General features: G+C 34.5%; 1 protein-coding gene across 1 annotated transcript in view; it reads right to left on the bottom strand.

Moving 5' to 3' along the window:
- The window catches only part of CPSF6 (cleavage and polyadenylation specific factor 6), a 29,484-nt gene extending 14,825 nt beyond the window's left edge, over positions 1-14,659 (bottom strand). Inside the window, exons 1-8 of the mRNA XM_025041075.1 lie at positions 14,594-14,659; positions 7,960-8,190; positions 6,553-6,656; positions 4,326-4,471; positions 3,253-3,426; positions 3,014-3,124; positions 2,071-2,575; positions 1,206-1,216 (exon numbers count right to left, since the gene is read on the bottom strand). Coding sequence (XP_024896843.1) covers positions 1,206-1,216; positions 2,071-2,575; positions 3,014-3,124; positions 3,253-3,426; positions 4,326-4,471; positions 6,553-6,656; positions 7,960-8,190; positions 14,594-14,659 — 1,348 coding nt within the window. The remainder of the gene's footprint in view (positions 1-1,205; positions 1,217-2,070; positions 2,576-3,013; positions 3,125-3,252; positions 3,427-4,325; positions 4,472-6,552; positions 6,657-7,959; positions 8,191-14,593) is intronic.
- Positions 14,660-15,258: the final 599 nt, after the last annotated feature.

Raw genomic sequence — 15,258 nt, 5'->3', positions numbered from 1 at the left:
CCCTACAAAATCAAAATAAACCTTATCATACTCAAGAGATTTTCTAATTTAATTTTAACAGTATAAAGCTATTCATACTGGTTGCTTTTGACCAGTGTTTTAGAGCTAACAGTACTTTTCCAGATTGAAGCATGCTATTTCTCCCACAAAGAAAGCAAGTCTAAGCAAAATTCTTACACCACTATCTTATAGCAGAAAAAAAAGTAGCAGCTTAGAAACCTCGTCTGTCTGGAAGCCAGAAATTATATTTACATACCTACAACATAATACTTTTCAGTCATACAAAAAGAAATAAATAAAAAATGTTGACTGCAAAAAATACAGCGTACACAATCAAGGGCAGGGATTTGATTTCATTTATGTTTGGATCCTCTAGGCACAGGGCCCGACTTACAACAGAAGGGTAATAAATGCCTAATTAATAGAATTTCAGGATGGACAAGATCTTACACGATCCCGCTTGCCACTGAATCCCTAGAGAGTATCCGGAAAATAAAAGGTACTCAATAAGTATGAACACTCGTTGAAAAAAATGAAAATGCCAAAAATTTCTATAGCTACCTGACAACTTTAAAAATTGTACACGTATGGTACAGGAAAAAGTAAACTTTCTGTCATCTTAGTTACTAGGTAGGACACTGAGTTGAAGCGAGCAGTAGCCACTCATTACAAGGACTTAAGGAAATAACTAATCCAACCTCGTTTTGCATGCTTATAAGGTTGTAATTTTATTTCCCAAACTTTATAAACATCTTGACCAAATTATCAAGTTGTTCAAAATTCACATTTCAACTAAATGCTGTGACTTCTGCCCAGCCTATCTCCCTCAAAACAAAAACCCCAAAACAAAACCATGTAAGATAGTTTTTTTCGATAAAAACTAGTCAATAATACTCTGTCTCCATTACCAATTCCTGAAAATCTGATACTGAATAAGACTCAAATTTCAAGCTGTCAAAGTCACCTAACCCACTTTTATATACTAAGGGTGAACAGTTAATATACAGTTAGTTGCTCACTGAATTAAAGTGAACGGAAAAAATTTATACTAGAGCTTAGCAGTTATAACATTTCTTTTCTAAAGGAAAGCATTTTTGGCAGTCACAAAGATATGACCTCTTTGGATAGATAAATCAACAGACTTTATTTACAGCATCGAATTTACTGCTGAGGGCCTGTGCAATTTTAGGGAATTAGGCAGATACTCAAATCCATTCTGCAGACAAACAAATACAAAGTAGTTTATAACAGTGGCAATTAAAAAATACAAAATCAAATGATAAACTCAAAAGAAATTGAAGGGGCAAATTCAAATAGTTCTAGGAGATTATAAACATAGCTCTCCAAATTGTGATGCGCATAGATAATTTTTAAATTACTCTGGAAGGGAGCTAAGAGACCACTTAGTTCAACAGGGGTTTCCTCTCAGCATTTCTCTAAAGATCACCATTATTTTAATTTCCATAAAGCCAAATATCCTTATAAATTATATGTTCCCATTTTAATTAAAAGTTAGTAATTTGCTACTCAAGACTCCTAATCGGCATGAGATAATCTATAGTACTTATCAAACAAACTGATCTAAATCCTAAACAATGAAGAAACTTTAGTGTTCTGTACAGTGTCATCAATTAGTAGATGAGATTCAGACTTAGAAGTTTCAGGATTCCATTTGCTCGCTTAAATTTTATTTTTTGCAGACATGACTCTTTATCCCCTAAACTTTTTTACATATTTTTTAAGATAATAAATTATCTTCATTAACATCTTTTAACTTAAAAAATGATGGAAACGAATCCCCGGGATTTCATGACTTGCCCTAAATCACATGGCTATGTAAGTGGCAGGGCTGGATTATTCCCATCCTTGTTCTATTTATGTGTTCCACCATATCACACTGCCTCTTCTAACAAGAAGAGAAAATAATACAGAAAGTTAGATACCTGGGGAAAAGGTGATAATTAAAAACAAACAAACAAACAAGCCAACAAACGAACCTCAGTGATGGAGCACAGAATACTTTTTACCAATCAAATACACCAAATCTTTCAAAGATAGATACTAACTTACCTTCCAGGAGGCCCATAGTCACCCCTATCATATGGCGGAGGTCGGCCATATGGATCTGTTGGTGGTGGACCCCGGCTATCTGATGTAGGCATGCCGCTGTTAGTTGGTGGAGGAAAGAAAGCCGGGTTCACATGTGGAGCTGGCGGTGGGGCACCTGGAGGTGGTCCAGGAAGATGCGGAGGAGGAGCAAGTGTAAGGGGTGGCCCAAGAGGGCCAGGTGGGCGAGGTGGAAAGGGGCCTGGAGGTGGAGGTGGTCCCTGTTGTGGAGGTGGTGGGCCAGGAGGGGGGCCGTAGCCTGGAACTGGAGGTGGAGGACCAGGAGGAAGCGGACCCAATGGAGGCTGCCCAAAAGGTTGTCCAGGAAAAAGAACTGGCGGTGGAGGGCGATCTCCTCGATTAGGAGGCCCAGCTAAAGGAGGAGGCAGAACCTGACCAGGAGGTGGAGGACCTGGTGGACCAGGTGGGCCTGGAGGGCCTAAGGGTGGACGTGGTGGAGTCTGTCCAGCTATAGAATAAAGAGGAAAGAGAGAGAAAAAAACACTTCAATAAGGTATTTTAACCTTTATGCCAGATTATATTTTTAAAGCATAACTCATAGACCAAGATTCTTTCTCTTTAAATAAAACCCATATGGTAAATGCTACACTAACAACTAAAAAGGTGAAATATATCCTTATAAATTTAACTATCTCAATTTATGCTTAAGAAAAATTATTGAAACAAAAACTTTAATAAAGATTACAATGCTTAGAGACAGTTTCCATCTTTCAGCATACACACATTTCTTACAGTGAAATCACCCACCTTATATTCTACTCTGATGCCAAGCTAGAAAGTGAAACAAGGAAAAATGGTCTTGAAAGGATTTTTTAAGAGGTAAGAAAATAAGACGGATGTAAATATTCTATATATAAGTCAAGCAAGTTTGGAGAAAAATAAAGACCTTTTAGGCCAAAAATGGGTATTTCCTCTATGCTGTGCCCCATATGCCATGGAATCCTAGTTTCCAGGAACAAAGGCCGAGTTCCTTTAACAAGATGCTTGATCAAATTTCCTGGATTCCAAAAATAGCATAACAAGGAGAGTAAGTCACATTAATAATGCATTACTTGAAAAGAGAGAAAAGGAAAAGAGGTATTAGGTAGACACATTTTATCCATGGTAATTTAAGAAAAATTTTACCTGGAAAAGGTGGGGGTGGCCCTCCTGGTCCTGCTGGCCCAGGAAATCTGTCCCCACCGGGAACAGCCCCTGGAAAACGGCCCCGTCCTCTACCACTTTGTGGAAATGCTGCACGTGAACTGCCTCCTGGAGGACCAGCTTTACCTTCCCCAGACATTTGTCCTGATTGTGTAGCTGCAAATATCCAAATACTCATAAATAGCATTTATTAAAATAGTTATCTGAAATGCAACCACTGTTATTAGAAACAACTGTATTTCAAGTTTCATTTATATTATACACACTTGCAGATGCCTTAGGCCTGTCCGAACTACATGAGAAGTACTGATTAGGAAAACATTCACATATATTTAAGTTCTTTTGAAGTCTCAAAATATCCAGGCATAAATGTATTTCCAATGAGTAAATAGTTACTTTCAAAATACCAGTACTCTGCAGCAGCCAAGACCAAAATTCTCCAACAGAAATCTGAATTTCAGTAAGCATAGATCACTTAAATTTTTTAACATAGTCTTCAGTTAAATCTCTAGTTCTAAAACATTAAAAGAAAAACAACCACTTGAATTTCTGTTAATTACATGATCATCCATCTTATCTCTTTAAGTGATAACATTCGTAAGTGTGTAATGGCAAATCTTTTCTATATTCACTTTACCAAGTGGTGAAAGGTCTTGGTGCCAAGCAGAAATCAACGAATATTTTCTGGTTATCAGTGGTTTCTCCCCCACCATAACACACATCCACATAAGTTTCCTTCAATCTAAGGATTAGAATGTAGTTTCTTCCTTTCTCTAGGATGGGAATGACAGGACAAGAATGGCAGGGCTATAGAACTTGCACACTGTTGAATAGTATTGGGTTTGTGATACCTAGAGAAAAATGGTAATAGGTTTCCAGTACACAGGACCCGCCATAACCAGTAATTAAGTCAAATTTAAACCATGGATTTTCTAAAATGGATTCTCCAACAAACTAAATATTAAGATGACTTCTCTAGGATAACATCTAACAAATGCTAGCAACACTGTTTAAAATATACATCTTTTAATAAAAGCCTCAGAGGGATTGCTTACTTTTCCTGGACTGCATTTCAAATTGACTCAGGAACTGTTTATTGCATGGAGTTACAACAGGATTCTGACCATGAAGTTCTCTTTTAGGCAACAGATCCATTAACTTTTTTGAGGATGCTTCAGATCCAACACCAACAAGGGCAAACCTAAAAGATGTTTAAAGATGTGAGGGTAGAAATGAGGAGAGATTAGTAATGATACTGTTATTATAAAAGAAATGGCCTGAAATTATTTTATCTAAGAAAACAAAATATTTCTTAAAACTATGCAAGTTCACACTTTCATTGTTAACTTTTTAAATAACATATCATATAATTCACTCATTTAAAGTGTATAATTTAGTGCTTTTTAGTAGTTTCACAACCATCACAATCAATTATAGAACATTTTCATCACCACAAAACGAAACCCATATTCATTAGCTGTCACTCTATTTCCTCCCATCCCCAACCCAGCAACCAGTAATACACTTTCTGTTCTGGACGTTTCATATAAATGGAATTATACAACATATGGCCCTTTGTGGTTGGCTTTTTCACTTAGCAGGTTTTCAAGGTTTATGCATGTCGTAGCATGTATCTGTACTAAATTTCTTTTTATGGCTGAATAATATCCTATTACATGGATACACCACATTTTAAAAATCCATCAGCTGACAGACATTTGGGTTGTTTTCACTTTTTGGTTATTATAAATAATGTCACTATGAAAAGATGCAACATCATTAATTATCAGGAAAATCAAATTGAAACCACAGTGAGATACCATCTCATACCTACTAGGATAGCTTTAATCACAAGTGTTGATGAGGATGTGGAGAAACTGGAACCCTCATACATTGCTGATGGGAATGTAATATGGCATAGCCACTATGACAAACAATCTGGCAGTTCTTCAAAAAGTTAAAAATAGAGTTAACATATAATCAATAATTCCACTCCTGGAATTATTCCACACATACACCTAACAGTATTAAAAATACATGTTCATACAAAACTGGTACCTAAATATTCTTAGGGGTTTTATTCATAATAGAAAAAGTGGACACAACATCAATGTCAAATGATGGATGAAAATTATAACAGAATATTATTTGGTCATAAAAAATTAAGTAGTGATATATGCTACAACATGGATGAACTCTGAAAACATGCTAAGTGAAAGAAGTAAGTCACGGACCATATCTTGTATGATTCCATTTATATGAAATGTTCAGAATAGGCAAATCCATATAGACAGACTGCTAATGGGTATGAGATTTCTTTTTGGGATGATGAAATGTTCTGAAATGAGACAGTGGTAATGGTTACACAACTTTTTAAATATATTTAAAAACCAACGAATTGAACACTTTAAAAGGGTGAATTTTATGGCATATGAACGACATTGCAATTAAGAAAAATACATTTAAAACTAAAAAATGAATGATCACCAATTTTGTACAGTTATAGGATATTCTAGATTATCAGAAAGGCTCTTAGAAGTTTACATCTTTTCTTCCTAAGGTGCAAAATGGTCTGTTAACTAGAACACTTATTCTAATAAACAAATTCTACTGTTTGATTCAAATTATCTAGGGTCATAACATTTAGAAACAATTTAACGAATTCACTAACTTAACAAATATTTATTGAACTCTATTTCCTACATGCCAGGCAACATTCTAGGAATGGGGTACAAGAGTAAACAAAACAAAATCTCTGCTCTCATGGAGCTTACAATCTAGTGGGAGACAAGGCAATGAACAAAATACACCATCAAAGAAAAAAATAAAAAAAGAAAACGGTGATGGGAGTGGAAGGTGCTATTTTGCATAGGGTGGTCAGGGAGGGAATTCTTAAACAGAGTCCTGAACGAAGTGAGATACATGTAGATATTTGGGGGGAAAGTAAACCAACAGGAAACAGTGTAAAGGTCCTAAGTAGTAATGTGTTTCAGGAACAACATTTCAGTAACGACTTTAACCATACATATGGAGAAAACTCAGGAAAATTATAATAATAAACCTAATCTGTCAACATTTCCAGCTTCGCTAGTTTTAGTGCTCGATCACAGGGCAAGCAAAATGAATATGAATCTTTGCCCAGGAACCTCCTACCCATTTGGATAATAACTGCATCCTACACATGTGGATAGTTAGCATTAACTTTAAGGAAAGATATCCCCAAAATGGTAATCACTAGCTACTAACTTATATTAAGAAAAAGAATTAAAACAAAATTCTTACCCCTTTGACTGGCCATTTGCCCTATTTTCAAAAAATTTTATTTCCAAAATATCATTTACTCCCAGAGAATGAACTGCTTCAGTCAAGTCTTCATCTGTTGTCCACTGCAAGACATTTTCTCCAATTAACAAAACATATCCAAGATTTTTATTGTCTAAATTTAGCTTTTAAGGATTAAACTCAGGATAAACAAGAGAAAATTTACACTCAATGAAAATCTAAATGCAGTTACTACAAGTCGGTCTTCAATTTTTAAATAGCACAAAAGCACCTGAGGACATAACTTCATCCCTTGATAAGTTTCAGACATTAGAATGTACAAATCCTGGAACAGAGATTTTTTTTTTTTTTTTTTAACTCTTAAAAAGTTTCTGGTCTCTTCCAACTTTAAACTGCTATGATTTTAAATTTTCAATAAAACCCATCTCACTTTTCAGTTCTCCTTAAAGGAAATTATTTGGGGAAATAAATTCTATCTTATGTTTGCATATAAGAGAAAAAGAAAAAAAAAACTAACATGTATTGAATCCCTACCATGTACTTTTACTTAAGTCTTATAACATTATGAGTCCTATTATTATTTCCATTTTATATACAGTACAATAGAAAAATTAAAAAGCTTGTCTAAAGTCACAAACTAATAGATGGAGCAGCTAAAATTCAAAGTCTTACTAAACAATCACTCTCCTTAACTATACTGCTACTGTCTCTAATACCATAAAATTACTCAGACTGGGTGGTAAGAGAGCAGTTAATTAGTTTTCTAAAAATCTAAACATTTTAAAATAAAATGCTACTAAGGATATGAAAGAGTGACAAGTTTTGATTTCTAGACAATTTTTAAACTTTCCAGTATATGTAATATATGTTTCTTAGAGATAAAACATTCTACAGAACTGCTTTAGTGAATATTTAAGATTTAATGCTAATAAAATTATATACATTCACCATCCAGCTAATGAATATCCCAACCACCAATCTTACAACTCATAAACTCAAATTAAAATAACTGTATATAGCAATATTCCCATAAATCAGATTTCAAAGAACAGAAATTAAACTCAACAAGCCCGTAATAGGAATTAGATAACGAAAACTTTTTAAAACCAGGGGTCATACTGTCTTTCTCTTCTATAGTTCTGAATTCTGGTTTGAGACCTTATGTAAGCATTTTTTCTTTGTAAAATTGGGATAGCTGAAGTATAGGAATAGTAAGATAAAAAGAATAATTGATTTGAAGATAAAATAAAAGATACTTTTATTACCCTCCTCATTGCACAATCAAGCCTATAGAACAACCAATCCAGTAACTCTAAATTCTTATTTTATAAAACTGGAGAAAAACATTAACTGGAACCGTTCAAAATCGATTACCAATAACGTAATTCATATGTTACGTTTACGTACCCATGTTAGATTTCCAATATATAATGCAATTCTCTTTCCAGTATATGTATAGACAACATTTGGTGCTGCTCCTTTTCCCACATCATCACCAACAGTTGGTGGGAGAGTATCCATGTAATCCCGGTCTTCTGGGGCATCTCCATTATTTGCAGATGGAGAGATGACATCATCATACAAATCTATCTGATCATGCCCACCATATTCAGCTTCCTGAGATATAGAAATAATGATCTAGGTTATTCTATATACTACTAAATAGATCTGAACACAAATTCATTCAACTTTGTTTTAAAAATCTTGTAGAAGATAGAAAAAGGCCCAAAGATTTTGGTATAAATCATCCCACTTTTATGCCATACATGTATCTTTGAACAGTGCCTAAAGTGAATTTCTATACAATGAACACTATTTTCCCACTATTTATTATAATAGAAAATAATGTTCCTCTAGGAAAAGAATGACATGGAAATAAACTTTCCTTGGAAGTAAAATACTCTTAAAATAATAATACATGAATAAAAATAGGTAAGCTTTTAAAAAATCGATACAAAAATATCACAAAGAAAAATCAGAGCCATTTCAAATCTTTAATATTTAACTGCAGAAAAAGACAACTATTATTTTCTATGGTATATCAGATTCTTGTTTCCCAACGCTGTGAAACCTATCAGTTTTAGAAAAAAGCATAGTGAGCTAAGCCATAGGGAAGGAATAAGGAAATGTGGGCATGTAAATAATTCCAAATGTCATAACAAATGTACAAAGGAAAGAGAAACAATAAATAAAATATAGGTTAAAGCCATACAAATTAGTACCTAGTGACAGTTTATTATTCTTAGTCAATAAAAAGTTAATGCTTATGAGACTTCTTATACATCTAGTCAATCAGCAAGAGAATCTAGTCAATTTGCAAGAGAAAAAGGATAACAAGGATTTAGTAAAGCCTTGCCACCGAGTGTCAGCAGCAGAATTAAAGCAATGCTAGTGAATGCCAAATATAAGCCTACACAAGCGAGGAAGGAAGAGGAAAACTAAAAAGAAGCAAATATATAAAGAGGAAAAAAATGAAAAAAAGAGGGTTACGTTTGTAAATAAGCCCAAGAAAAATGAAATGCTGGTACCGACAGAACACTCAACATTTAAATTACCTTTGGTAACCATTACTGGGCCACAGAGGCTTGATTAGCCTGTATCAGAGGAAGAACTATTTTCATCTTCTTCCCTTTCCACTACTAAGTACCTAAATCAATTGTGAATTATTTTATTCTTATGATATAGAACATTGAGATAATAGAGACAATTATACTTATAAAACAACAAACTTTAAGAATTCAGACATAACTCATATCTTCTCCCATTAATATAATTTATTAAGAACTGTTATACAAATGGCACGTAAAGAGCTAATAGTTTTAGAAATTAACTATTACATGGATAGAGAATGACCCAGAGAAAGCATTCATAATATGACTTGTAAACAGATCAACAAATTATAGGTCCCAAAGGAACATGGCTCTTGTTATTCAGAAGGGATCCAGAATAAGAATTTTCTTCTTTGGAAAAAAAAAGGGGGGGGAGGACCTAGAAGGGGAAATACCATTTATACACATAGTGAAAGGGACCTGAAATCTGTAAAGTCCTCTTCAAGCAATCTTCTCTATAACAGAGTTGACCAATTTACTAATTATAAATGGAATCTTTACATAACAATTTTGTCATGAGGTAGAATGTAAGACTTATTTAATGTGAAACCCAAAATCTCTAAGTCAGAAAACAAACCCATCCTTAGCAATGGGCAGATAACATGTCACTGAATACCACAATTTTATTTTGTTTGTACAGCAATACCAAAATAATCTTTCAGAACTGAGTTAAAAAAAAAAAAAAAAAGTAACATGCTTAAATTGCAGTGATAGTAAAAAAATTAGAAAAAAGGAGGATGAGTTTTGTTATGAAGCTTCAGGTGGCGTGGTTGAGCAGTGGTTCCATACACTTTATTTATTAAAAAGCTTCCCACAGAGGGTAGTGGGAACTTTAAACTCTCCTGCAAGCCAGTTCTGGACATCAAGTAGAATTATAATAATAACAATAAAAATTATTATTATTCAAAGGGAGTTGTGTTTCCAGCCTCCTCAGCAGAAACTATAATCATAATGTATGGTCTGAAGGAGAGTGAAAAAGAAGGCAAGGGTTATTAATAGCAGGACTAAAATAAAGTATTTAAAGTTATACTTTCACCAGACAGATTAACACATAATTTGACTTTTCATTGGTTATGAATCTAGGAAAATGTTTACATAAGTACACAATAATTCACAAGCATAATTGCAGCTACACTAACCTGGTGAATCACAATCACTTACTATTTTTGTCCGTCCATGAATTCCTATGTTGACATCAACCAATTTTCCATATTGATAAGATTCTACCAATAGTTACGATCAGCCAGTTTGTCTGATAGTTGGACTGCTTCCAATTGTTTGAAGTATGATGCTGCTAATTGAGACCATGGTCCTGGGGTTTGATCTCCATGTGGACTAGTTAGTTAGCTTCACTCTGTTCCAAGACCACAGCCTGTATTTCTAGCCCCAAAGGCATGCATTTGAACGTAGTGAAAAAATATTAATGAACCTAAATATATTTGCCACCATTACTAAAAATGCAACTCAAAGCAGACACTCTTTTTTGTAGTATCAGTAATCTTCCTTTTCAGCTTCAGCATATCACAGCTATCCTCCACATTAAAAACAAAAAAACACACAAAACACATTCTGCTTTTTGCTCCCCTTTAAAAAGGGGGGAAACACGCAAATTCTGAAATTATGCAAAAATGTATATTACAAGTTATAAAGAAAGTGAGCTCTGAAAGTCTTCTGAACAAACAAAAAAACTGCTATGGTCAGCAATGTCAGGTTCTACTATGTAAGGTCTTTGCAATCATTACCTTTAGGAAATTTTAATGGCATTTGAAAACAAGAAAATATCAATGTTACCCCTTTAATTATTTTAGATACCAAATGCTGCCCAATATATCTACTTTTCATAGTAGCTAATTGCCAATAGAGCTGTGCATTATATATAATTTCCAATAATAAACAGCTCTTAAATTTTGTTTAAAAATCCATGAAATAATTTGTTTAAAGTTTGTTTAAAAATCCACTAACTAAGCTAAATAATTACCTACATTCTAAATAACTCTAATCATTTAAAGTCAAGGTATCCTCTCAAGATTTTACACTTCAAGATATGTTCTACACGATATACAAATAGCTACTGCCAAGTCAGAGAAAATACTTAAAAGTAACATGGATAGTAAAGTAACCAAAATTCTACTAGTTCCTTTTTAACCATTTTTTTCGTTATCACTGTTCCCTTCCTTCCAAGGAGTTATTTTTAGACATATTTTCCCTAATCATCTCCCATAAAATTTTAATAGCACTGATATAGTGTATATACTGAATATCACTACTGGGCTGACCATGGGATAGCTGTAGTATAGTCTTCATTCTTCATGACAGGCCCAACACTTGTTTTTCGTCCTAAAATTGTAGTAATACCATTCCTGCATTATGGCACTACAGTATGGCACAGCAAAGGCTACTTGTTTTCAGAGCCTTTCTATTTTAAAAAAAAAAAAAAGGGCAATTTAATAGTCATTTTCATTTAGAGAAGTATAAGCAGAAGAAAAGTTACATTTTATATTTACAAAATGTATTCTATACCAAGGAAGAAAAATACTAGCATGCAAAATCCAATATCAGATAATCTAATACATATTTATCTTTTGAGAAAATACATCGCTTTGTGATTTTGTCTAATTATGCTCTGAGCAGATATTAAAATTAGTTTGTAATCCGTGATAGAAGCTCAACTAATAATAAGGAAGCCAATTTGGTATTAAAAACATGCCATATAAACCACAAAGTAGACAATTCATAGGGAGCTGAATGGACTACACTCATAAATAATAAAATTGAGAAGGGTTCTAGCTCCTCTAAACATTTCTACCCATTTCTGAATCGATCTCTACCTACTTCATTCTTGACTTTACAGCATTGTCTTGGTTTTCTATTAAAAATAAATTTATCAGAAATAAGGTCGCATTGATATTTGTCTAATAAACTTTTCCCAAATTTGGCTAGACAATTGGTGAGAGTAGATATGGCTAAATACAAAGTATAATAACTCATGAAATAAAGGCAAGCTGACTTATGAGGATGCCTAGGTCCATAACTTCTCTATGAATATTTATTTTCCCAGCCACTACATATATTTTCATTTTAAATGGTGAGATTACTAAAGCAGCACTGTTATCAGTGGTCTACTGCTAGATGGATCATTAACTAAATTCTACATTAAGAGCTTTTGATGCCCAAAAAAGCAAAATACACACTACTTCAACACATAATGGTGTAAGCTTTTCTGAAGTTCATAGAATTTTTGACTTTCCTCTTCCCTGCCATAAAAATTCTACAGATAAAGATACACATAAAGGAGTGGGTTTTACACTAAACGACCTGTCAGTGTTATAATTATGTGTGCGTCTCTCACCCACAAGACAGTGCACTCTAAAAGTAGAGACTATCTAAACTTTGTATCCCTCCTTGTTGGCATATAACATACTCAAGAAACTTCTTTTGAACAACTGAGTTTCAATTTTTTTATTTAGTTTTGTTCAAAATAAAAATCTATATTAAATATTAGACTATTAACACTAGAGTACAAATCCCAGTTCAAATTGAACTGATACATACTAAAAGCTAAAACAGAACCGCTTTCTTCTCAATTCCAGAGGTTTGGAAGTAGTTCACATTCTTCCACTGGAACAACTGTTCTTGATTTGGTTATATCCAAATACCTTCAAATTAAGAGCTAAAGAGCACCCATAAAGGATAGCCCACTCAGTCCCCTGTGCCTTCTCCCCTTCAACTTTATTCTCTATTTTAAAATTCTGGTGAAGAAAGCTCTACTATAGCTTCATTGACTTAATTTCATTTCATTCCCAAATTAAAGTTTCTTCTAAGATAGTTGAATGTCTCACACATTTTGAAATAGGTTTACAGTGTGCTTTTCCAAAATACATGGGGGAAAAAAAAAAGCTTTATAAAAGTATGACCATTTAAAATAGAATAGAAAATACAGACTATAAGAGAATTTCGAAGTATACAAATTCAATAAAAACTGCAGCTCACACTAAAGAACAAAGATTGTTGTTTAAATGTTTACAGCAGTATAGAAGCTAAAGTAAGTCAAGGCTGGTTATACTTAAGTAAAACATTTTACTCAACTACAGCAAAATTAGTCATAGTTTACTATACAGCAGCCAGTACAAATAAAGTCACCAGCTAATAAAGTACAAAATAAGTTAGTGATAATTTTGTAGTTGCTCCTAAATCTGATAGAATTTTAGAATATTTCAATAATAGTAACATTTTAAAAAAGAGGATGGAGCCTTGAAAACAACCAACTATCCTTCTGTGGCCGTATTTTGTACAGGAATTACCACAGCAAGCAGATTACAAAGGCCAAGATACGTAAAATAACAACAAAGCCTCTAATTAATCCCATTAATCTATCCAAAAGTATAAACATTTTACTGGTAAAATCACACAACTATGTATGAGATATAATGCTGTTGGTATAAGTCAACAAAAAGTTACATTTTACAAAGAACCCTACAAAATAGTTCCTCACCAAGGCCACAAAATTTTAATCTCTTCTTACCTCCTGCTCAGTCACTGCTAGTTACAGCACAGAGATAAGGAAGTATCACTCTATCCAGTCATATGGATTAGAGAAGTGCAGATCCCAAATTAAGTTTGCAAAAGCCCATACTGTATTTCATGAATAGGTCCTGAAGAAAGCCCAACTTCTAAAACTGCACCCCTATTCTTCCTTTATTGTGGGTGGAAAGGCAAAGCAAATGTACATTGTTATAAGAAAAGCTAATGAAAACAATTTGAATATTTAATTGTTCCTTTACTTGCAGGTATGGCTCTCTTGCAGGTATGAAATATTATACTCATTTGATAAGTAAAAGGGAAAAAAAATCCTAGAGATCTTTGTCTACTGACCTTAAAAACACTGTTCTGATTGTAACACTCAAAATACAAGCACAATAAAAAGAACAAAAAATTTTAAACTTAACCTTTGATTACAATAGGCTACACCTAAACATTCAATCTCTAACGGAGTAGGAAACATTTAAAGCTAACTGAAATTTTTTTCTAATATTTAAACCAGGTGTACAAAGTCATTCCTGGGAAAAAAAAAAAAAGTAACGATTTCTAGCAAGTCCCAATTAAAAAAAAAATCCTGAACCTCCTAGTCACAAATAAGATTCTTAATGGAGGAGGAAACATATTAATTAGCAGAATTTTATCAAGTTTCTCATCCGGACCCGGAAAACATAAAAAAAAAATAAAATAAAGCTTTTAGGTGCACTGCAGTCAGGCACAGTTTGATCTTTTTTTTTTTTTAAACGTGTTACTACATAAAACGCAGTAAAGACGTGAACAGCAGGCTTAGAGCGTAAACGTCACTGCTCTAGTAACAAGATCTTTTGCAAGGATGCCCAACATCAGACATCGCCGCTCCGCGGCTAGTTCTAGGCCAACTGTGGCCTGTGAAATACCGGAAAACCTTGCATTCTCACTTTCTTCAACGTTTCAAAACGTAAAGCAGATCCCTCGAAAGACATTTAAGTTTGCTTTTGAAAATCGGGTCATTATCTACAACCCTTTATTTTTAAACTGTAGCACAAGAATTTTGGGTGAACGTTCTTCAGTCATTCCTCTGATCTCTCGATGAGCTACCACCTTTTGTTTCATCCAACCACCGCGTTTCTATATATTCCTTTTGGCTCAGACCATCTATCTTCACAGGTTATTTTCATCGAAAAGACCAAGAATAACGGGGCCTCAAAGGCAATGCGAGCCCTCGACCACCGAGGCAGGGCTAGCGCATCGACTTTTATACACGATCTACGTGGGTCCAAAACTCAAAGGACTTGTTGCAAACGCGCCCACACCGAAGCCACCGTCAGAAAGCGTGAGGGGAAGAGGAGAAAGGCGCCACGCCGAAGCCTGTCGCAAACGCGAGCAGGAGAGCCCAGGAAAGCGGGCGCGCGGGATACAAAGGGCGGTGAATGCGGCCTTCCATGAGGCGACCGTGCGCGGACAGGGAAACAAAATGGAGCGACGGGAGGAATCGGAGCCCGAGCAGCAGGGCCGAGGACGAGGCGACGGCCGGCGCGCGCCCAGGCGGGCTTCCTCCTTGACACGGCAGCGGGGGAGGGAG

The sequence above is a fragment of the Pteropus alecto genome, unplaced genomic scaffold, assembly GCF_000325575.1.
Source record: "Pteropus alecto unplaced genomic scaffold, ASM32557v1 scaffold76, whole genome shotgun sequence".
NCBI lineage: Eukaryota > Metazoa > Chordata > Mammalia > Chiroptera > Pteropodidae > Pteropus > Pteropus alecto.
This window is presented reverse-complemented; position numbering and strand designations above follow the sequence as displayed.